The sequence below is a fragment of the Crocuta crocuta genome, unplaced genomic scaffold, assembly GCF_008692635.1.
Source record: "Crocuta crocuta isolate KB4526 unplaced genomic scaffold, BGI_CrCroc_1.0 scaffold83, whole genome shotgun sequence".
NCBI lineage: Eukaryota > Metazoa > Chordata > Mammalia > Carnivora > Hyaenidae > Crocuta > Crocuta crocuta.
This window is the reverse complement of record NW_027529638.1, coordinates 6,371,137-6,397,299: the sequence shown is the minus strand read 5'-3', so window position 1 is coordinate 6,397,299 and position 26,163 is coordinate 6,371,137. Positions and strand designations below refer to the sequence as shown.

At 33.8% G+C, this 26,163-nt stretch overlaps 1 protein-coding gene across 4 annotated transcripts in view; it reads left to right on the top strand.

The window, feature by feature from the left end:
- STPG2 (sperm tail PG-rich repeat containing 2) overlaps nucleotides 1-26,163 on the top strand; it is a 506,065-nt gene that overhangs the window by 321,767 nt on the left and 158,135 nt on the right. The window contains exon 13 of one of the 4 annotated variants that reach the window (XM_077762316.1): nucleotides 19,410-19,466. The exons of the other annotated variants lie outside the window; for them this stretch is intronic. Within the exon in view, the coding sequence (XP_077618442.1) occupies nucleotides 19,410-19,424 (15 nt within the window). The 3' untranslated portion in view covers nucleotides 19,425-19,466. Of the gene's footprint in view, nucleotides 1-19,409; nucleotides 19,467-26,163 lie in introns of those variants that run through there. 4 annotated transcript variants of the gene reach the window in all.

Sequence of the window (26,163 nt, the reverse complement as noted above, 5' to 3'; positions counted from 1 at the left end):
TCCCAAGAAGGCTCTATGCTGTCAAGCACAGAACCCAACATGGGGTTCAATCTCACAAAATGTGAGATCATGACCTGAGCCGAAATCAAGAGTTGATGCTTAACTGACTGAGCCATCCAGGTGCCCTTCAAATTTTTATTTAACTAGTTAACATACAGTATAACATTGGTTTCAGGAGTAGAATTTAGCAATTCGTCACTTACGTATAACACTGAATGCTCATCACAAGTGCCCTCCTTAACAACCCCTGGTCCTCCATTTCTATCAGGATAAAGTCCAAATTCCTTGCAAAGCAGTAAGAATGTTTCACAGTTTGGCCATTATCTATCATTCCAGCCTCATTTCCTGCTAGTTTCTTCCAGAGAACTGCTGTTTATTCCCAGAATATGGTACATATCTTGTGTCTCTCTTCCTTTACTTTGGTTTTGACTGCTGTTTTGAATGCCTTACTCAACTATTTTCTCTTGGTACCCTCTTCCTAATTCTTAAATTCAGTCCCCAAATATTCATTATACATTGCTCTTTTATTTATTTAATTTTCTGCATAAATTGAGTCATACTATGTATAAATATTTGCAGCTGACTCTTTGACTCAAATTTTTTGAGATGTATCAAATGTCAAAATATGAAGATTTTGTTTATTACTTCTAATTGCTGGTAATATTCTGTTGTATGAATAAACCACTGCTTTCCATTCTTTTAGTAAGGGACAAATAGGTTGTTTTACCTTTTTTCCCCTTGGCATAAAAAATTCTACAGTGAATAATCTTGCCATTGTATCTTTGAACATATGTGCACAATTCATTAAGTAATTAATGAATTAGTTTCAAATGGCTAATCTGGGGACCTATGGAGAGTAATGAGAGGATAGTGACATGTAGACACCTGCCATCATTTTCCAAATTTTCTTTACTTGAAATGTCCTTGTATGAAGTATGATAGTGTCAAAATTCCCATGTTATGCTTGGTTTGGCATCTAGTTATATGATACAAATAAATGTAAAGAATGGAAGGCTTGAAAACAAAATCTATTCACATTTTTTTCTGTGCCACGTCAAAGTGTGCTCTCTCATTAACGTGTCTTAACTGTAGGTGCAAATACAAAATTTTGAAATTGAGCTTATATTGCATTGCTTTCTTTTTCCTAAGTTATGGAAACATATCAGTACTTTGGCAATCATTTATTCCTTATAAACCCAATTGTTTTCATACTGTATACTTGCTTGAAAACTATACTTGGTCATTGTGTACTGTTTCAAATGCCACAAAATACAAAAGTGTAACCAAACTGTATCTATACTAATAATATTATCTCATTTACACTTCTGTTTATATTTTTCATAGCCTTAAAAATGGTTGTTGAAGTATTTTAATAATCATAATACTCATATAAATGGAAGCACTGTTGCATTTTATAGTGGTCCTTTCGTTTTACTTTGTGTGAGAATTGCCTGGGGAAAATGGTCGTATGCATTTTTCCACTACGGAAGATTCTGATTCAGTAGATTTGGACTATCTATTTTGAATTTTAACTCTCTATCCTTATTACAAATACCACCACTCCAATTGTTCTTTGGAAGCTGACTTCTTCAGAAACACAGATTGAGGCAAAAGATGGGGTGGTGGTGGTCATGGTAGCAGTGATCCAGTGATGATAATGGTGGTAGTAGTAGTCAGTGGTGATGGTGGTGATGTTGGAGGTGGTAGTTGTGTTGGGGGTGATGAAATGGGGCTGGCATAATTGAGGCCCTTGCAATCAATAATCTTGAGTTTGAATCCCAGCTCTAATACTTACTATTTTTATCATCTTGTTCAGGTTAGTTAACCTCTCTAAATCTCAGGGTTGTCATGTATAAAACGGAGATAATAATTTACCTAATTCATCACTTGGTGTGATGAGCAGTAGGTATTGTATGGAAGTGCTGAATCACTATAGTGTACACCTGAAACTAATATTACACTGTATAGTAACTAACTGGAATTTAAATTAAAAAACATTAAAAAATGAAAAACAAAACAAAACAAATAATAATTTACCCAGTTCACAAAGCTTAGCACAATGCCTGGCCTGCAGTACATAATAAATGCCAACTGTTAAATGTTCCTAAAGTGGCTTTGTTTCTTTTCTCATTTTGTGCACAACTTTGTAAGGGTAGATTTTCAGTGGGAGAATAGAAATATATCTAAAATTCAAGATCTTTGAGATTTATAAACCAAAAGCCAAAGAATATTTGGACATCCTATTATTCTCATCTCTGTAAACATTATTTAGTAATGTTTAGTAACATTTTAACATCAGAAAAGTTAAAAGGCATTTCCTCAGGAGATATAACTTAAGTATCCATTTTTTTGTCCTGAATGAGATGAGAATCAATGAAATGGTCACTTTAACCTTGAATATTTTGGAGACTAAATTTCTTTCTTTCTTTTCTTATTCTTCTTCTTTTTTTTGCCAGTTCATGAATATCTCATTTTCTCATAGGAGATATAGAAGTGAAAAACCAGAAACTTTCTCACTAGAAATACACACACACACTCACACACACACACACACACACAACTCTGGTGTAATTCACAGGAAAACCTGTTAAAAGTGCTTTGCTATAGGTATATCAAATCTCTATCTCTGGGACAAAAGCTCAAGAATCTGACTTTGAAAATAGCTTCTGGGTGGGGTGCCTGGATGGGTCAATAAGTTAAAGCATCAACTTCAGCTCAAGTCATGATCTTGCATTTTGTGAGTTCAAGCCTGGCATAGGGCTCTGTGCTGTCAGCTCAGAGCCTGGAACTGCTTCAAATTCTGTGTCTCCCTCTCTCTCTGCCCCTTCCATACTTGTACTTTTGCATTCTCTCTTTCAAAAACAAAACAAACAAACAAACATTAAAAAACTAAAGTAACATATGGTTACCTTGATGTGGGCGGTCCATAGAATATATTTTGAGAAACACTGGGAAATAGGGAAAGAACTCTGGTACTTTAACACTTAAAAGAAACAACTGTGAATTTCTTCATCTGTAAAAGTGAGAAAATCTATGAAGTGCCTGGCACATAATAGATTGTCATTAATTTCATTTTCTTTGTGGAAGGTGACATGGTTAGTGGTTAACAGTGTGAGCTTTGGAATCAGACTTCAGGGTTAAATCCTAGTTCTTCCACTGCTTTAGCTGAGTGATTTTAAACAATACTTAAGCTTTCTACATTCAGTTTGCTTATTTGTGAAATGAGAGTAATAATTGTAGTTACATTTTAGGGGTTTTATGAGGTTTAAATGAGAAAGTTTGCAAAACAGTTGGAAAAATGACTACTATAAAGTCGTGCTTAATAAATTATATATGTATAATTACTATTTCCCATTTTCCATCTGAATATACTAAGCCATATGTGTATTTACTTACTGTCACATCAAGTATACTTACACATGTACATGTTTATTCAATTCATGATATGCTATTTTAATAACATCAGAGAATTTTACATGTAAAATGTATTACATTATCAGTCATTAAAATTAAGTCATAATATAATGAGTTGATTATTAACTTTGGAATTACTGGCAAATTTTGAGTACAATTTGCCATATTTCAAAGGTTTTCTTACTGTTTCAGTTTTGTGTCTTTTGGCTGCTATTTGGAATAGCATCAAATGATACATTCCAGGAATCAGCAGGTTTCCGGGTAAGAAGACTAACACTACTCAAATATAATGAATAGCTTCCAGAAAAGGGCCAATAATACAGAACTGTCTTTGGCATTGACAAGATTTGTATTTTCTTAATGGTGATTATTTTCAATATTAGGTTCAAAGACATCGTAAGCTATTCAGTATATATTCTTTTCTGGAGTTTTTAGTCAGCAATAAAAGGTTATTTGTAATGGCTGGAGGGGAAAAAAGTCCTTCTTCTAGGCAAGAAAAAGTTTACTTTTCTCAAAAAAAAGTAATATTCAAAATAGTGACACCGTTATTTGCTCTTCCTTCTTATGAAAAATTGAAGAATGCATTTGTTCAGTGAACTAATGATCTAAACTACAATATTTTAGTTTATTGGTATCTGTAATGATTTCTGTTTTTTAAGTTTGTCTACTTTTGTTGCTTTTCTTTTTGTTTCTCCAGTATACTGTCTCAGGTTTAAAAAAATTTTTTTAATAGTTTTTATTTATTTTTGAGACAGAGAGAGACAGAGCATGAGTGGGGGAGGGGCAGAGAGAGAGGGAGACACAGAATCTGAAACAGTCTCCAGGCTCTGAGCTGTCAGCACAGAACCCAATGTGGGGCTCGAACCCACCAACTGCGAAATCACAGCCTGAGCCGAAGTTGTACACTTAACCGACAGAGCCATCCAGGTGCCCCTACTGTCTCAAGTTTTAAAACCTGGGTTTTTACTTTCAACATGAGCTCAGGGTAATAATTACAATTATGATAATGAGTAACATATATACTAAGTATTAAATATTATTAGACATTAAGGTAAAGACTTCAACTACCTTATCTCAGTTTATCTTCCCAATAGTACTGTGAAAGTGACCCATTTATAATCTATTTGCTATGATTTATAATGGTAGCACATTTATATGAATATATTCTATAAAAATATACCTAAATGAAAAGTTAGTAAATCATAATAGGTTTACTTTCCTGAAGACTTGCACATTATATATTTTTTAGTATTTAAATTCTAAACAAGGGGCACCAGAATGGCTCATTCGGTTAAGCATTGGACTCTTGGTTTCTACTCAGGTCATGATCTCATGGTTTGTGAGTTTGACCCCACGTTGGACTCTGCACTAATAGCACAGAGGCTGCTCGGGATTCTCTCTCTCTCTCTCTACTCCTCCCACGCTCATGCACACATTCTCTCTTCTTCTCTCCAAATAAATAAATAAACTTTAAAAACAAAATCTAAACGGGCNCTCTCTCTGACTCTCCCCAGCTCACGCTCTCTCTCTCTCTCTCTCTCTCTCTCTCCTAGAAATAAAAAAAAAAACTAAACAAAAAAATATAAAGTAAAATAAAAGATACCATTCCACTAAAAACAAAGTAACAATTCAGAATTTGAAAGTTAAGTAATTTTTTAACTTATACAAAGAAGAATTTTTTTGTAAATTCATCAAAAATTGTTAATCAGTGATCTGTGAACTTTTAGGAGCCTGAAATTAAACATGAAATGTTATATATTTGAATTTATAGTTAGCTTTTATCAAGCTCTAAAATAAACCTATGGGCTCAACATCATTGAATGCTATTCAAGTAGTCAGTAACATGATTTTCCTCAGGGCAGATATTTTGTAAAGTGAAAATGAAGAAGATCCATTATTCCAATGTTATTATCAGTTTGTTCTTATTGCTTATCCTAAAATGATTTTCATTCATTTTCATTATAATAATTTAAAATGTTTTTTTATTCTTCATTATTTAATTTACTTTCTCCTCAGATACATTGCCTTCTGAAGTTATATATAGAATTTTTTTTCATTTCATTTACTTTTGAAAGACAGAGAGAGACAGAGAGAGAGAGAGAGAGACTACGAAGGGGGAAGGGGCAGCAAGAGAGGGAGACACAGAATCAGAAGGAGGCTCCAGACTTTGCACTGTCAGCACAGAGCCCCGGGGTGAGGTTTGAACTCACTAACCATGAGATCCTGATCTGAGGTAAAGTCCGACGCTTAACCAGCTGAGGCACCTAGTCTACCCCCAAAAAATTTGAATGTGGGATAGCTATTTCTTTATTCCTGGATAATTATTTTCTTCATTTTTCAAATGTTTAGTTTCTAGTACAACTAGGCTGTGGAATTTGGAAACCAAGTATTAGGCCATATCTGTGAAGGAATGCTCAGAAGTTAGAGAATCCCTATGATGAGACTGTATAGAACACGGCTTTTGAAATCATGGTGTGAAAACTTATGCTAGTGTGTGAACTAACTTTATTGCCAGTCTATGATTAGATGGAAACAGAATTTAAGAGCAATTATTTAGAAATTTTAATAGCAATTTGGCATTACTTTGAGATCCAAGGACATGGTCGCTTTTCTATTAAGTTACTTATGTAAATTATTTTGTAAGAATTTGTCTTCCAAAATGGACTGGAGATTTTAAAACAAGGCTCTTCGACCACTGATTGTTTGAGGAACAGTGGTGTAGACATCTTAGCTCACAAGCTTCATTTGTCTTGTTACAACAATTAACAGAAGAATAGAAGAGAAGTCATAATTTTCTTCCAGAAATTTAAGTTTTGAACTTTAGGAAACTGGGGATGCTGTTTTATATTTTCTCACATATTTTGAATTGTTGTAGTGCTTTGCTGAGCAAATTTAGGATACTGTCAAATTACCAATGTTTAGGTAGAGAAGATATTTGTTCTTTTTCTTCTCATTCTAAAAACAAACATATATATAAATTAAGCATTAACTTCTCTGAAATATTTTGTGGCACGATAGAGAGAGTTGTGATGTGGAAGTGGTAGTCGGTGGTCTGAGAATGAATGAGAACATACAAGAAGGAAAGGAGAGCTGACAGGTCAGTCCAGTCCACTAGTGTAAGGATGAGGGAAGTTAGGTCAACTGATAAATGTATGAATTCAATAGAATAATTAAAATGATATGTAAATGTCTGTATTAATTATAAAAATATTATATTAATCTGTATTAATGGAATGAGAAGGAGAAAATTGCTTAAGATGAAGGAGTGGTGATGGAAGTAGTCAGTATAGTCCCCTTGGTAAGAGTTCAGTGGAAGTTAGTGGAGGCATCAAGGCCAACCAAAGAAGAGAACATAAAAAGATGACAGGAAAGTGGGGTTTAAAATGCTTAAATTACCTCAGGAAAAATAATACTTTCCTGAGAAAAGGAGACAACCAGCACATCTGGAAGTAATTGTTACTTTTTTCATGATTATGGTAGTGCTTTAGATGTGGTGGAAATTAAGAATTGCCACATTCTTTCACATTTATTCAATATGTGAAATTCACATTTATTCAATAAATAAAGTGACTTCTAGGTACTCTTCCCAATTTGATGGGTTCACACATTGTTTACGGCCAATAGAGTATGGCAGAAACAATGGTGTGTTACTTCAGAAGCCAAATCCTCAAAGGTAACTCAGTTTCTACTTTGTTCTCTGGAATATTTGTGTTTGGAGCCCAAAGATTCCATGTGAGAAGTTTGACTACTTGCGACCAAGGAAGCCAAACCACATGGAGGAGCCACAAATTGGTGCTCCAGTAAGCAGTCCTAGTTTTTGAGTTATTCCTATCCTGGTATCAGAGATGCAAATGAAAGATTTTACATGATACTGCCCCCCAGCTGACACATGAGTCCCTGCTTCAAAATACTAGTTGAGATATAATAGAGACAAATTATCCAGTCCTACATTTTGGATCCAGAGAACACAGGGGTTGAATATGTTGTTTTAAATCCCAAAGTTTGGGGTTAATTTGTTACTTAGTATTAGAAATTGGAGTAGATGTTAAGTTACACTGGATCTAACTTTTGAGCTAAAGTTAAAGTGAATTTTAGAGAGAGGACTTGTAATTTATATATTATTATTATATTATTAATGTATATTATGTAGGTAATTTAAAACACTATTAAATAGAGGATACTATGGAATCATCTTGTATGGCTATAAAGAGAGCATTTTAGTATAATACTTTTACATGAGCATTTAATGCATTACACTGTTTTTATTTATATGTTCTATTTAGATTTCATTCATAGCTCATATTTATCAGCTTTTAAGAAGTATCTACCTTAGATGGATAAGAGCATCTTAGAATGATGAGAAAACCATGGCTTCTATTCCAAATTCCTAAAATTTTCCTGTTTTTAGTCCTGTATGTCTGGGATCTTCTTCCTCTACTTTTTAAAAGCTTAATTTTTTAGAACAGTTTTAGGTTCACAGCAAAATTGAGCAGAAAGTTGATGTATTTTCCATAGATCTCCCATCCCCGTACATAAAGCCTTCCCTGTTATCAACATGCCCCACCAAAGTGGTATGCTTTTTAAATTATTGATGAATTTATATTTTTATCATTATCACCTGAGTCCATAATTTGCATTGGTTCACTTCTGGTGTTGTACATTCTATGGGTTTGGACAAATTTGTCATCACATGTACCCACCATTATAGAATCCTACAGAGTAATTTCACCACCCTAAAAGTCCTCTGTGGTCTGCCTATTCATTCCTCCTTCCCTCCTAACTCCTGTCAACTACTGATCTTTTTACTGTTTCTAGAGTTTTGCTTTTACCAGTATGTCAAATGGTTGGAATCATATAGTATGTAGCCTTTTCAGATTCCGTCTACATTTTTTTTGGCAGCAACTCATGCACAGTTCTTAAATTACATGTAAGTCCTTTCCTCAAAAAAAGCCTTCCTAAATTTACAATCTGAATCAGATTTTATGTTAATTTTTCACATTTAAGCTTTAATTTTCTTTTGCATGACTTATCATATTTACATAATTAATATCTATCCCCATGAAATGTTAAATATTTAATCATTGATATCCATTCTTATAGCTACCTTAGTTCCTGGTATATTTAGGCACTCAGCAAATATTTGTAAAATTTTTGAAATAAATTAATGAAACTTAGTTCTCATATGCCAAAATGCATTAAACATATGAATATAAACTAATGAAGATGATTCTATAAGCTATAACATAAATTCAAATTCCAATTTCATTGATTTGTCACACTTTATTCTTGTATAGGTCATCTAACAATACATAATTTTGTCTTAATATTTTATTTTGAATCTAGTAGTTTATTATATTTTATTTTAAAATTACCTAAAAATTGTTATGAATAAGTGGATTTGATTTCTATATGCAAATAATATACTTGTTTGTGGAGAATATTTTGGTCTTTCTTTAAAATGTTTCAGAAACCACCTTTTATTTATCTTCAACTGAAGCCTGTTTGGTGACAGTTACAAAATTTGAAGAATAATTGTTATTAGATTTCATTTCTAGTAGAGACTGTTGATTTAGTGCACATAGCCAAACATTCATTTTATAAAAGAAGAATTATCTCAGAACCCATTGATTTGTCTGGGATTACAGAACTAATCAGGACCAGAACCTCCTGAACCAACTTTGAATTCAAGGTTTTTTAATCCCCTACTCTGGGCCATTGCTCCCAAAACTCTTTCTTGGTAGGTCAGGGCTAGGGAAACTTGCAGATGATTGGGAAAAACAAAGTCTAAAGCTTAAGCCTAGAATTTAGAAGTTTGTTATTTTTTATTTCTTATCCATGTTTTTTAAAATCCCACTGTAACTTTTTTTTCATTAGAAGTACATATTATACATAACATTTTCTCTTAGTTATTGAGATTGTGAGAGGTATAGAGAACTTAGCCTTCACTCCTTTCATCTCTATTTTAAAGAACATTTGATAGCAGGTACCCTGTGTCTTCTAATTCAGTGTTCTCCAATTATTAAAATCCTGACTTTTAAATTTTCTTGCATACAAATTCTCACAGTGAATGCATTACTTTGATATAAGTCACTCTAGAAAATGATATGATGGATAGGGATCGAGGAGGACTCATCATATCACAGTGGCCTTAGTACATAACCACTAATCCTAATAGCAACCATATGGTTTGGGGACTGGGATCCTAATTTTATTGATAAGGAAACTATCTCAGAGAGGTTAAGTAACTTGCCCAAATTTACATAGGTCATAAGCAGCAAAGCCAGGTCTAACAAGTCTAAAACCTGTGTTTCCGTTTGTTTTGCTTTTGCTTTCACTACACTAAACTGACTCTATATTATAAATTGTTTTTCTAATTTGTCAAGGATTAATCCATATTAACCATGGAATCATTGCTGTACTTGTGCTAGCTCTAAGTAGATTTCATCTAGGATTTCCTTCACCGTTTTAACAGTATATTGACATGTTAGTCATTTTTACCTTAATAAAAATATTTTGTAAATATCAGTTTCAGAGAATAACCTTACCATCCAAATTTGTATATTTTTATTTTAAGTACTTTGGCCAAGTGTGCTTCATATGCACCCCTCCAAACAAACCTCACTAGGTGGAATCCAGTTGGTGAATTAGTACATACATTGGTTAATCAATGAAATGATTGTAAATGGAAAAAGTTAATCTAGACTCTTCCATTTACTAACTTTTTGATCTAGGGAATTTATTTAACCTTTTTGAACCTCCATTTCCTCTCTATAAAATTGAGATGGTGACACTAACCCCCTTATAAGGTTTTTCTGGGGATCACATCAGAACATTCATGTAAAACACTTGGCACCACGCCGGACCCTGAATAAGTGTACAATAAATCTTTTAGCCAGATATTACTTGTCCTGTCTGCAGATTGAACAATTAGAGCAGTATCCCCAGATCTGGGAATGTTGCCATTATTTAGTAGATGTATTTCATGAAAGAAGTATGAATAAAGCACACACCTTTTCATCCATGCTGGGAGGTGTTTAAGAAATCCCTAATACCATGCATCACATTCCTCTTTCATCCCAGTAGGATTGTTGCAGTATTCTAGTTCCAGTAGTTGTATGTGATGAAGTACACAAAGGCTCTTGTCAGGGGGTGTGGCACCAGAGTAGGGGATAAAATCTCAGTAGCAAAATTGCTCAGTAGCTACAAGGCAAAACCTAATTTAACAGATCCATCAATATAATATGAAGCGTCATCTACAAATGTCCCTCTCCCTTAGGAGAATCAAGTCCAAATTACTGGTCAGAGGCCTAAAGGAGGCATATTGTGATGAATTGTTGTTGGAATATGATAGATGTGTTCTATCTCAACAGAACACGCACTAGTATATTTTAGCTTACCCTTCCAATTCTTTTATACGTGTGTCCACTAGTTCAGATAAGCTTTGGCAATTTCCCCCTGACTTACTATTTATTATGTAACAACAAGGAGTCATGCCCAGTACAGTAGGTAAACTATTCAGGAACCCAAAATAGTTATTATTATATCACTGAACTGGCACTGAAACCTATAAGGCACATGTAGTAGGCCAAAGCACTTTTCTTTTTCTCTCCTTGTTGTGCAGATAAAGCTTTGACTGAAAGAGCTACTTCAAAAATAAAAAGGTCATTCATTCCCAAGCTTTCTAGGGAGCTTCATGAGCTGACATAAAGCCTGAGAATGTATAACTCACTGCCATGTGAGAGTCCATCATATAAAAGGCAACTTTGTTTCTTTTTATGTAGTGATCCCTCTTCAGTTCCCTAGGGATCTAAAGTCTACCTTTGTAAATGAAGTAATAAAATCCTTGTATTAAGTTCTAATTCTGTCTTCAAATGGCCTTCAGTAGTTAGTTCAAAGCCTGCTGATGTTCAAACTAAATAACGATTAAAATGTCACATGTATATTGAAGTTATTTTGTTGTTTGTTACACATATATAAATGGTTAGTGAATTTACATTTTTTGAAGTAATCATTCTCACAGACCCTTTTAAGTTCTATCTAAGTGGAGATGTGGAACCAGCCTGGTTTCTAGCTGTGATTCTCAAACATTTTGCTCACAGGACCACTTCACCCTCTTAAAAGCTATTGAGGACTTCAAAGAGATTTTCTTTTTGTGGGTTCTATCTATCAGTACTTACTAGAGAAAACAGAAGATTAAAACCTTTTTCAGAATTTAAGAATTCATTGTTCCCCCTCACCGCACCCCTTCCTACTCCTCCCCCACCAAGGAACACACAATATCTAGCCAACTAAGAAAAAGAGCATATGGGACAGAAGACTGTAATAGGCAGAGAAAATTGTAGAATTTGTATTCTTAAAATGTTATTTCTTCAGCATATGTATTTGTTTGTGGATGTGTATATTCCTTATTACTTCCATTGGCTATAATAGTCTCTGCTATTGTAAAGTTTAAATCTAGTACATATTTCCATATATATATATGCTTATTCAATAATATCTGGTCTTGTGATCTTTTAAAGAGAATTTCTTAGGCAAAGCAATTCTCTACAGTCTACTGCACAAGTTCTCCTTGAATACAAGTGTCCCATTAATGTCCATATTCTCTTAGTCAAGTCTGGTAGCCAGGCTCTGTTGGTGTTTCTCTTTTTACCCAGGAAATACAACCACTGCTGAAATAACCTTGACTATTGGCCAGTAGTTGTCTCATGGTGTCTTTGATAATAGTGAAATGATAGTTTCGTCAACAAATAGTGGTGGGAAAACATGTACATATATGACCTAACATTCATGCAGCATGAAATTGTTTATTTATATTTGGCAGCTAGATGAACACTGATGCTCAAATTATATAGTTTCACTTTTATAAAAATAATTTTAAATGTTTATTTGATTTTCAGATTATCACATGAAAATTTTGGCTTTATATATTAAACTTAAAATTTTGATATTCACTGGTTATGTTGTGTTTGTCCTTTAATTTTAATAAATACCAATCATTTTATAAGAAAAATAATTATTAATTTTAATAACTTAAAAATTTTAGGACACAACTTTTTTGAAAACATACATAAAAATAATTTTAATCATTTATCAATTAAAAATTTCAAAAATTTTTGGTATGCTTTTTAATGTAGTTACCATTTGTTTTACAATCCTAACTTAAATTATTACTATTAATAGAGCAAACTTATGTGAGAGATCTTGATTATAACAGCCTAATTAGTAATCTTGCTGAAATGAAAGCAAGAAAAATGTAATGGAGTAAAGGTGTAGTGATTTTGAATTACATATGCATTTTATTATTCATGCAGACTCTGCTGGCCAATCGGATAGGCAATGTAATTAAATTACGTTCAGTCACCCTTATTATATGGCAACGCCAAAATATAAAACCGTAAGCTTTATGTGTACTTTTCTTAATTTTATGGTTATAAAGGTATCTCTTTTAACGCAGGACAGTAGAACATATTGTACTTAAAGGTTTATTAGCCTGGTGTATATCTGTAAAATATTTCAAAGTAAGGAACTTGGGCCTCCATTTGTAGTGTTGCACTAGGCTCACTGTGAAGAGGTCCCAAGTGGTAAACTCCCTTTGGTTTCATCTCACTCGTGTTTGCTCCAGAGTCAAAATACATCTGTGGCCGATGTTGACAGGAGCACATACCACAAACCTTCATGATATTTGGATGGAGTCACTTTTTATTTTTGAGAACATAGAAAAATATATGAAATGTTTCCCTGGAGTAAACGGTAGGAGGTTATAAAAGTAGATTTGTAACGTTTGGGGTTATAGTGTGCCTGTACTGAGCACTGCATCCCAAGTGACCGGGACATCCATTCATTCTTTAGTAGATTTATCCCGTGGGCTTGTGAAACACAGGTCCTCAAGGCTCAGGGGTTCAGGCTGAGCCCCTTACTGATGCTGTAGGTAGTCTTAAGGGTTTGTAATACGTGCTTACTGCAACCATCGCTTAAAGACAGCTGATGTTATAATGTGATTTAAGATTACATCTATATACCTTTTGTGATTGCCACCAAATGAGTCGTATATATGAGAAAAAATAGAAGAAAAATAATTGTTTCTTAGTAACTAGAGGAAAGTGTGTATCCTAAATTAAGTTCTGGCTTTGTATCACTACAAAGTAAAAATACTTAAAAGTGTATTTTTAGAGTTATTTTTATAAAAATATGACCAGATATTAGGAGACTACATTGACATGAAAAATAGCATAATTTCTATTCTTTTAAAAAAATATTTTGCAGTATTGCAGCAACATCGGTGATGGATATGCTGTTAAAACTGAAGTAGGAAATCAGTAATTCTGCCAGCTGTTTCAAATGAATACCTAAAATCTCTTGTTTTGTGCTCTAGGCATTATTAAAATATAGTTATAGAGGGTTTTTATACATCTTTTGATCTTGATAAACAAACAAAAATGGAAATGTCTTCTTCTCTTGAGATTTTATTTTCTCTATTGCATACAAAATATTAATGCAAGAAGCTGACATTAATATGAATCAAGATGCTAAGTGAAGTAAAAAGTTATGTTTTGGTTTAATAGTTCTATCAGCTCTTCAAAATGGTAAAAATAAACTTTAATTTAGTGAGGTTTTCCTACAAAACACACATAAATATATCCCATTAAAAAGCTCTCTATTTAGGAAAACTAGTTTAGTTCTCATGTTCAGTTCTGCAACTCTAAAATACGAGTCTAGGTCACATAAAGAAATTTCAAGTTAGTATCATAAAACAATATGCACAAATGCTTTGGTCATTTTTAAATGTTTGTTTGATGTTTGGTCAATTTGTGGCATTGAAAAAAATTAAAGATACAACCCTTTAGCCACTATAGGCTTTCTATATTAGATTCAATATATTTTCACAATAAAAATAGATTTATAACTCATTATAAGCACATACTGTATAAAATTCACAGTAGAAAATATTGAAACTCACCAGTGAATGGTGAATCAACTTGTGAATTCTATCAGCCAGAAATAAGAGTTACTATTTCTCTGCATATTATTCCAGATTAGATGTACACTAAAAACACATGCTTAGCCAAAATTGAATCATATTGAATAATGCTGTTTGATAAACTGTTTTATTAACTTAATGATGTAGAATCCCTATTTTTTCATATCAAAACTATATAGATGCATATTATCATTTTTAATCCATGTAGTATACATGTATATCATGTAAAGAGTCCCTTCATTTGGTCACTATGTTATTTCTGTTTGTCCACTATTACAAAACAACATCAAGATACATTTTATTTGGATGTATTAATGGTCAGTTTTTCTATTGTTGCCTAATGATATACTTATGGAAAATAATCCATTCAGCAAATTTTATTGGCTATCTATTAAGTGCTAACCACTCTTCTCAACTCTGGGTGGCAATGAGTAAAGCAGACAGAAATCCCTGCCCTCATTTGGCTTATAGTCTACTGAAGGGAACAAATAATAAAACTAAATTGATAAGTAAAAAATATGTATAGCTATTAGCTGGTGATAATATACTACGGAGAAAACAAAAGCATGGAAATACTGAAGTGTCAAAGATAGAGTTGCAGTTGTAAATAGACTAGTCAGGAAGTGAACCCTTAGATCAATGTACATAAAATATGTTGACTGATTTTTCCATAGGGCTTTTGTCAGTTGCATTCCCACCAACATATGAGCAAGTATTTTTCTCACATTATTTTTTAAAAATATTACTTTAGTTTTTTACATTTGTTCCTTTTTTATTGAGACCTACAGCATGGTCTAAGTTTAAGATGAATAACATAATGACTTGACTTACATAAAAATAAAATTTTAATATGCAAAATTCAAATATTTTAAAATTTGCATTACTTGATTACTCATGAAATTTATCTTTTTCATGACCTTCAAGCATTTATGTATTTTTAATGTAAACTACCAGTTAATTTTACTTAGAGAGTTACTGTTATTTGCTTCTTGTAGCAGAACCCCTACAATCTCTGCTATTTCTCTTGGAACTAACAGTTTCAGTGAGTGCCAGCCAAACTCCCAGCTGCCAGAACTGCATCTATTTTCTTCAGGGAGTTCTTTGAAGTCACAGAGGCCTCTTTGACCTTCAACATCTCAACTAGAAGCCCCAGAGAATTAACACTTTTTAAGGCAGCTTTGCATCAATAGTTGGCAGGAGTTGTTGGTATATAACCCACCTTCCTCACCTCTTGTGTTTATAACTGTGAAGCCTGTGTTCTACAGTTTCCCCAAATTTCCCCATAGTTTCAAACAATTGTCTCCAATAGTGGTAGCTGCTATGATAATGTTACCTTTACTAGCGTTCTTCTCTTCCCTGTCTCCCTTTCCATATCCATTGCCATTGTTTTTAGCACCTCTCACATAGCTTACATGTGGCTTCTATTCTTAAGATCAGCTTGGGGACACTGAACAGCATTCTCAGACAAAAGTTGTTCTACTTATCTTTAGTTGCTATAAGCTTTTTAAATTATCATTAATGTAAGCATTGTTCAGTTACATAGCTTACAGACATTTTTCTAGTTTGTATTTTTTAATTGTGTTTTCTCAGAAGATGTGTATTTTTGTTAGATGAGGTGGACCCAATTTTTTCCTTTGTCTCTAGCTTTAGAGACATATATCCCTTTTTTAAAAACCTAATTCCAAAATATAAAACCAAAAAACTAAATAATAACAACAACAAAAACTCTTGATGCTTTGTTAGCACTTTTAATTAATTAACAAATTAATTATTTTTCATTTGAAATTTGGTGGAAAATGAGAAAGGTAGAGATTCAAAGTTACTTCTTATTTTTCATATCAGTAACTATTTTTCCCAATACTGTTCATTGAGACATTATATTATTTGAAATCACAACTAGGCTTTAGCTATGTTGTTAAGTAACAAAATTAGATTGTCAGACTTTCTTTTCTTTTATCATTCCGTGCTAACATGTGATTCCCTAATACCTGAGTCAAAGCGTCCATTTAGGGGTGAATCTGATATTATATACATATATACCACATTGTGATTTTAAATTACCGTACTACCAAGGTCACCACTTTTGCTTACATATTTAAATTTAACTCTTACTATGAAAAACTTTTGGTCTTCTACTAAAAGTATGTGAAGTATCATTGTATTACATTTGGACAAAAAGTCCTCCCTTACCACCCAATAAATCATAGCCAGTAATAATCATTTTAGTCTATCTTGGTTTAAGGACAACCTTAGTAAAATCTTTAAAATGAGTTGTTGAATTTTCTGCTTAGTTATGGTTGATCTCATCTTTGATAATTTTTTTTTTTGCTTTTAAAGTTCTCATGCTCTTGTGAAATTTCATTTATTGTCTACATAATTCATTAAAGCTTTAATGATAGAATAATTTCTACTGTTATATTTTATTATTTTATATGTACATGCATTATCTCTCCCATAGTCTACTACTACCCTTTAAGGCATAAATTTTATTTTATTTCTGATTATCTCCCCAGTGTACAGACTGAGAATGACGTAGGGAAATTAAACTATAAGTTTTGGGTAAAAAATGTAAATTTAAGAGATTTAAAAACATATCATTTTAAAAAATACCATGTATTCTAATATAATTAGCTTATGGAAAAATATGAAAGTATAGCATTTTTTTCTTGTAAGAAAATATATTACCAATTTCTAGTACTTTTCTCTTTATTTTTTTTAATCTTTCAGTGGTCAGAGACAAGTTAAGCTCATGCTGGGAGTATACTCTATGTGGAAAAAGACATTTATAGTTTCATCAAATTTTTGTTTTTCTCCTTTCAAGTTAGAAAATAATTATAAAGTGGAATAAGAAAGCTTTTTCTTTTTAAATTTAACTGTAATTCTATCAGTAAGAGACTGATAAATCCATGTATTTGTAGGACATGGCAAAGGACATGCTAGCAATTTTAAGTCTTTTCTATGCTTGGCTTTCTTCATTACTATGTGTAAATGGAAATATTTGTCATAAACCCCACAAAACTTTTATCATAAATGATATATCAAGGCCTTTAGATAAAAACTCATTTGAGCTTGTGCAAATTTGTGATAGTAATTACCATCAGAGTATCCATTTATCTGCTCAAGATTATATACTTCTTTTTATTACATGTCAGGCAATGCAATTCATATTAATAAGCATTACCAAAAGTTTCATTTGATATTTTTAGCATAACTATATTCATAAAATGTGCATCCTTTCATATGGCAGGAATAATTTCCTATGAATTTACTAGGAATTCGCAAAGAAGCTCCAAATGTATTTCACATTATGTAATAACCAATGTTTTTTAAAATGTGGGAAATTCTTTTCAATGACTTGGATCTGTTTTTAATTTCTTCTCTATTTACTTTTCAGATTCAAACTACTCTTTTGTAGTTCATTCAGCTTTATCGGTTTCCTGTAATTCTACCTAATCCTTCACTGTTTTATCACCTATCTTCTTTGCTTTCAAGCATTACCTATAAAATAATAAAAGAGAGGAAAGTGTGCTTTTCTTTTGCTAGTTAGAAAATAAAGGAAGTCACCACAAAACCTAAAATATAAGTTTATCTGATCCAAATGTATTATCATTTGAATTTTTAAATGTTCTTTTTTCATACATTTCTGTATATCATTTAGGAATCTATATTCAATTCAAATTTTACATTGCTGACTTTGATTTTAAGTGTCCAGGAAGCCTAATGACATAAATTATAGGAACATAATTTCTGAAAAATTTTCCTCATAATATTAGGTTTGGAGCTATTTTTATACAAGATTGATTTTATAATAGTGATTTCAGCATCTTCTAATAATGCATTCTTTTCCATTGATGAGTTTTCTTTATATTAAAAAAAATTTAATGTTTGTTTATTTTTGAGAAAGAGAGAGAGAGGGAGAGAGAACTTGAGTAGGGGAGAGGCAGAGAGAGAGAGATGGAGGCACAGAATCTGAAACAGAGAATAGGCTCTGAGCTGTCAGCACAGAACCCTATGAGGAACTTAAACTCAGCGAGATCATGACCTCAGCTAAAGTCAGCGCTTACCCAACTGAGCCACTCAGGCACCCCTCTTCACATTTTTAGATTTATAAATCTTTTTTTATATATAAATAAGGAGATTTAAACAATAGTCTTTTACCTTGTATAGGGAAACTGCACTTATGCAACAGCAATTGGACATATACAAGAAAGTTATTGACTTAATCAGGATTTAAAAATCGGAATGTTCTAGGTCTCTGAAACTTTACTTTCATTCTTAGGAGGAATGATGTAAGCATCTTGTGCTTTTTTAGCCTTTTCTATACATGTACCATACATGGTTTATTTTATTTTTCTTGGTTATCTAGAAAGGCCAAATGACACTGGGATACAACTGAATTGTGCTGTGCTTTTACAATCACTTGTAATTTTGAATGGTTACCTTGGGTAAGTCCTTATCTTATGACAGAGAACTGAATATGTCACCACACATTGGTAACCTGTTTGTCTGCAGGCAAAGTCCCCTTACTCCCCCTGCTACTTCCAGCTCCTGCTGGCTAGAAACTAACCATCTTACTTTTTTTTTTTTTTTAATGTTTTGTTTGTTTCTGAGAGAGAGAGAGAGACACTTTGAGCAGGGGAGGGTCAGAACGAGAGGGAGACACAGAATCTGAAACAGGCTCCAGGCTCTGAGGTAGCTGTTAGCACAGAGCCCGATGTGGGGCTCGAACCCACGAACCGTGAGATCATGACCTGAGCCGAAGTCGGATGCTTAACCGACTGAACCACCCAGGCGCCCCACTAACCATCTTAGTTTGATAACATGTCCCTTTTACGTACCCATAAAGCCCTTAGTCAAATCAAGTTGAATCAAATAAAAAAAAAAAAAATTAACTATTCCTGTTTCCTAAAAGTAGCTTATGGTAGTTAAGACCTTCTAAAATTCAAACCAATGCATGATCTGGACAAAGAGAAATGCTTTACAAACAGTGTTAGAATATCTGTCTTTCTCTTTCCAGCAAGTGTTAATATGATTACAGAACAAAATAACCTTTTCCTGAACCTTTTAACCTGGAAACTGGATTCTCAGGTACATGGAGTAAAATAATTATCTGAGTTCTAGAGAAATGCGAAGCATAGTTATAATATGAAAAGTATTAACTCTGTCATAATAAGAATGGGCAAGGATGCTTGACACGTCAGCAAGGTATATACCAGAAAGCATATTTTTCCTGTGTATCTAGTCTTTTCTCAAATCATTTTCTGAGAATTCTTTAATAACATCTAGATTTTTGTGAAAAAAGAAGTTTGTCAAGTAATGAGTTATGAATTATTGTTGGACCAACAGGCTCGGGTTCTAAATATGCAACACATTTATAACCTGGACGTGTAAGATGGAAGAGAAACCAGAATTTAGTTAATTGAAGTTATGAGAGATTGAAGTGAATATTAAGACTCCCTTCCCAGACAAAGGAAGGCTTATAGTCTAATGTAATATGTTAATAACAACACCAATATACAACAAGTTCAGGGAGCCGCTTGGGCCCTGCTAGATGACAGTCACAGAGAGGAAATGGCAGTGTTTGCACAGCTCCTGCCATGAGAAACCAAAACTGGTATCTCCTTCTGCTACTACTGGCTTATGTTGGAAATGAGCCTGCGGGTATTGACCAGGCCTCACAATATTCCAGATCAGACCGATATCCCCCACACAGATTGCTCCTAAGGAAAAGCATATTCCTGCCTTTTCAAAAGAGACTTCAGATGAAAGCATTGTGGATGATTGTCAAAAGGCTCCTCCTATGGGCTTTGCAGATCCAAGACTTACATAATAAAGGGGGCTAAGAACACAAGACTTACAATTGAGTCTGGCCCTGAGACAAAGAGCCTAATTTAGAGTTAAGGACAGATATCCACCCCTACCCAATTGTTTCTGCTTGGAGCACCGACCCCCCAAGGCATTTGTGAGTGATTTATTCTGGCCTTGAATCTGCTGATTGCTTCCTGTGAAGGAACCTATTGAGGAACTTCTACTTTTGTGATTATAAGAGCAGAGGTGTCTCCTGAAAGATCTGCTTTTCTTGATACTTTGCCTTAAACAAACAACCTATTGACCCCTGCCCACAAAGAAATAACTTTACCATTTTTATGCTAAAACATTGTCTGGTATGCTAAAGATACCTTCCTTCCCCATAGGATAAGCATCTAAATCACCTACCTCAATCACTATTGATAAAGGTTTTGCAGGAGTCTTCTACAAATCTATGTTCTGGGAAGTTCTTACATATCAAAGAAGTTTGTCATCAGAAATCATTGTGTAAGGCAAATGCCACTTCTTTGCCATCTCCCAAACACTAATTATAAAATAAAGTTGAGCCCCAGTCAGAGCAGAGATGCCTGCCTGGTGACCAGAAAGATTCTCGGGGCTCTCTGTCTGTCTGTCTGTCTGTCCGTCCCCGACACCTCCATCATTCAGGGACCCCTGGACCCAACCAGAGCCGGCCTCTGACAAACAAGTACTACTTATTATTATTTTTGGGGGTACTAGGTATATTTACTTTATATACATTCCTTAATTTCCTAATGGCCTTGTAAAGTATACATTATTTATTTTTAATAATGAGAAAATGAGGCTTTTTGTCTCATAGTCTCAGAAAGCAGAAATGATTTGTCCATGATCATTAAAGATGGTATAAAACAAAACTGGGATTTGAATTATGATATATTTGACTTCAAGGCCAATGATCATTTCACTAGTCCTCTATTTCACTGTGGATAAGAAAGCATTCAACACACCTCAAGCATAAGGTATGTTCAAGTAATCTCTGATAGTAAGTAGTTCACACTTTTCAGAAAGGCAAGACAGGAAAAGATTTCTTTCTATAGGTACATTCATTCATCCAGTCTTTCATTTAATAAATACCTTCTAAAACCAAGTCATATTTGAAAATAGATACTAGCACTGTGATTCTTTGAGGTTCCAATATTGCACTAGAATACCAGCCTATGTCTGAAGGATAGAAGAATATCCTCTAGGTGGAAATTCCCGAGTTAGTCTAGATTGCACTGAGTTTTAGCCAACACACATTGAGGTGGCTTTTCTTGTTGTTGAAGCCTGTCTCTATATTTTTAGATTATTACCTCAAACTCTTCCCTATCCCAGGACCTTTACCATCCAGCTGCTCTAGCTCTCTTGAGACTGTTTCAGACCTCCCTAGAAACTAAGCAATTAAGTTCTGTGTCCATGAGGAGCCTTTAGGGCTCTGATTCTTCTCTCAGGTTGGCAGCTGTTGTAATTAGTGCTAATTCTGGCCAAACTATCAGATCACCCTGTAGGCCACAATGTGGGCTCCCCACCTAGTAATTCCCAAGGGACTTCTTTTATCCCATGTCCATTCTGTGTCCCAATGTACAAGGACCTCAAGGTAGGCAAAATTTAGAGCCACACTGTCCCCAGCCAGTCTGCTAGACTGCCAGATGATTCACTTCACTTACCGCAGCTCTTGAACTGGCCCTTCTGTTTCCCTTTACCTACAAATACCAAATAGCAAAAGTAAAGGTGGCATCCTGAAAGGTAGTGCTAGCATCTGGGAGGGCAAGTGCTTACAGTCCATCTGTCCCCATGAGGTTGTGGCTGTCCAACACTGGGTCCTACTCCAGTTGTTTCAAACGGTGCTTGGGCAGACTGTAGCCTCTGTAGGACTTTAAGAAGGGACAGTGATGGAGAGAGCTGATAGATATGGAGGAATTGGGCAGCCTCAGCCAAAAACCAGGGGCTGCTGACTCTTCTAGCAGAGTGGGGATTTTTGCAAAGGAGGAAGAAGCAGAAGATGGACGGAGTCTACGGGAGTGCCAAGAGTGAAAATCTTTGTGCTCCACCTTCTCAGTTAAATATCACCTCTCTTTAATTCACATCAGAGAGCTAGTGACAGCATTATTATCAATGTTAACAATAAATTAGGGCCAGACATCATTCCAACACAACTGAGTCTTCTTCGTTCAATAGGCAAGGAAACTGAGGCACTAAGAGCTTATTTAAAACTTAAACAGAAGTGCCAGGATTTCAACTCAAGCAGCCTGGCAACATGCCCATGCTTTTAACCACCACTTTATGCCACCTCTCATTTGACCTGAAGGATCAGTTTAATCCTATTAAATAGGAGATTCAGATTTATTGTTGTCATATGTTAGTTGATAATAGAAAACTGAATCTATAAGTGTCTCAGACATGGATTAGAAGGTGTTTAAATGTATGTACTATTAATTTAACAGAAACTGAGGGAAGAGTAAGCACTATAAACAATGTTGGTCTGAAGAGAAATTACTTAATGAGACACCTAATGACAATCAGTTAAATGGAAGAAATCATTATAAAAGTACTAAATGTAGTTCTCTATGCCAAATCATTAGATAGAAGCATTACTTAGTGATAGTAATATCAAACAAAAGATTGCATCAAGCATTTCTAAAATTCAGCAAATGATTTTGAAATTATTAGAATAATTTGTACTATAATTTATATCACTTATTAAACAGTTTTATAATGTACATATTCTGTTTAGAAAATAAAAATGGATGTATTTTAAACACTCTATGCACATATTGATTTACATAAAGCATCAAAGCCTTTGGAATCTGTGATTGTTTAGGGTGGAAAAATTAGAAAATGCTGATATAAATTGAAATTATGGAGGTATATGGGGCATTTCCAAAGGTCCTTACAGTTTTCATTTCCATTGTAGAGCCATGTTTAGGTGATTCTGATATATAATTCAAATTTTGTATATAAAACTAATTTTTCAATTTAATACAATATATTACATTATCAATTTTCCCTGTAGAATAATACAAAATATATAAAAAAGAAAGTGATCCTATTGGAACCTTACTGAGACTGCTAACAAGAAGATGACATAGACTGTTGAGATACAAATGGTAGGTAAAGGGCTAAATATTGTTATAATAAATCTGACTCCTTTCTGCATATAGCCTTGCAGTGTGTGCAAATAAAATTTGTTTCTCAGCAAAATTAAAAATTGCTACTTGTCATAGAACTTCAAGGACTCTCACAAATCTTCAAACTATGCATTTTAATTTGTGAAAACCAAGCAAGGGTCTGCTATAAGAAGCATAAAGTTTGTGATTGATTACACATACCAAGACCCACAGAACCATGGATTTTCCAGTGAGAAAGGATCAGATCATTCAGCCCAATGTCTTATTACAAAGGTGAAGCAACTCAGACCCACGGAGAGTGAAATACAGCCCTGGCTCAAGAAGTCTATTCGTGGCAGGGCTTGGACCAGAATTTATATATAATGGAGACACTTCCCAGTATCCTCCTAACTAAGCCAAATATAGGAGAAAAAAAAGTAACAATAATTATTTACAGTAATAGTTTTTATCTCAGTCAAGTTTTCCAAAGTCCAGAGACATTTTCTGTACCTATAGCAAATGAAGTAAAGCTGTAACTAACTGAACTTCTGCAGGAGTCATGAAGTTGGCCAGAAAGGATTTGAAAGCATCCTAAAAAGGATGTGTTCCACATAGCAGTTTGGTAGTAGGACATAGCATCTGGCCAGTTTCTCAGAACCTGGAATGAAAGCAACAAAAGGTTGCCAACTCCCCCATGATCAGAAATCAGAGTCCCTGACAATGCCTATTAATTATGTCTTAAAATTAAACAAGCCACGTTCACATGCCACATGGCAGAGGTTAACATGCAGCTAGTGAAGCCTCAAGATCCCAGAATATTTGAAACTTTGATAGCTGTAGCCTGGTTGGAAATCAATAGCAAAAATTTTAAAAAGGCTTCTTGATATTATTTCATAAACTGCCTTTAAAACCCAAGTCTCACGTCCTTCATCTGAAGAAGGCTATAGAGCTGAGCTATTTATATTGTGGTATGGGTTTCTTTGTTTTTCTAGCAACATGCTTTTCACGCTCTATTCAACAGCTGCCATCTAGCAGAGGCTTTTTCTTCTGAGTAGGGATTTTTTTTTAAACCATAGCTATATAAAACAATAGGCCACATTCAGTTTCCCATCTGTCTTTTATGTCCTTCTGGATTGTTTAAAGAGGCAACAGTTTATTTATAAGCCCTATATTATACTCAAAATAATATTTGATGAACACTAGTTTTTAAAGTTAGCAGAGAAGTTACATAATTGTACCTTTAGGATATGCGAAAAAGCACAAGGCAGTTCCTTGTAACTGTCCTGACCCTGCTGAGCCAAGCAATTTGCTTGTACACTTGATCTAGTTTTGAACGTGGCATGTAAGGAACAAAAGATTCCAACAGTTCATCCAAAATGTAGCATTGTAACTTACAAAAACTTTAATACATCTAAATCCGTGCTTGAGAGGAAGAAAGCAAAGTAAATTTATCTATCGTGACCAAAGATTTGAAATAAAGAGACTTTAGAAAACTAGAATGCTAAAAAACATATTACTGATCTGTTAATTTTGCTCTGGTAAATCATTTTGGTGGCTCCTCAAGTGAGAGGGTATTGAACATCGTTGCCCTCCTCCAAATGAGATCTGCTTAATTGAAAAATAAATCATTTTATGAGAAGGGTTCCCAACCTGCTAAGTGCCACACTTAACCTAGAATGCCTCAGGAGTGATTAGAACCATTTTATGTTTGCTTGCTTTCTGATTCTCTCAATTTGGTTTTAAAAGGTAGGTCATATAAAATAATACACACTCTTCCAGCACACTGTCCAGACAGTTCATCAGGGAAATTATTTGCAAATGTTCATTTGTTCCTTCTAAGGTGCTTATTTGCTTGGCTGGGGACTAAGGAAAGGTAATTCTTTTGTCAAAAGCAGTAATGCAGGACAGTTAGAATGCTTATTCATGAGTTCATGTGACAGTTTGTGTTTTATTTTGTTTGAAAGGAAAAGGAACTAATATATCCTGATCGCTTCTATGATCTGGAAACTTTAAAAACATTTTCTCATTTTATTGTCAAGAAAAATATGAGGTAAATACTTCTCTTGAATAATATATATATGTATAATATTATATATATATATATGCCATGTTAAAATGTAAGATTCTATGAAAGTCATATTTATTTTTCAAAGGTTTTAGAAAATCTATAGATCAAAGGTCACATCAAATAAACATTGCATCTTCTTTAAATTTCATTCTCTTAAGTTACAGGATGGNTAGCGGCTTGAGTCTAGATTATCAGATTTTAAAATTCTTTGAGAAAGATCAAAAACCACTTTTTAAAGATATTCTTCTACAATGTTTGAGATTAATTCAGTATATCTCATTTACTGGTGATTCTTACTGAAAAGTGTGTGGCCCACTTTTCAGCCCATAAAAATTGATGGAAAAATAAATATGGCTGAAAATAAGCAGATATCTTTGGAATGTAGAAATTCATCTTAGATTCTCCTATACTTTCAAATACTGTTGAAACAAAGTCCCATTGGAAAAGACACCTTAATCAAATGTAACTTTAATCACTGCTAGATATGTGTGCTCATAGAAGTCAAATGAAAGAGTTTCATAGAAGAAAAGAAGCAAAGAAATTTTACATTAAATTAATAAATACATCTGGGTATACAGCCTCACAATTATGCATAATATTGTTGAACATGAACCATTTAAAGTAGATTAAAGTGTGAAACTGTTAAAATATTTTTATTGAGATTACTTTTGTAAAGTTCAGAATGAATAAAGCACAGTATTGACATATAGATAAGCATATGTGGCTTCAGATAAAATTTGTCATGATACTATCAAATTTTGAATTAAAAA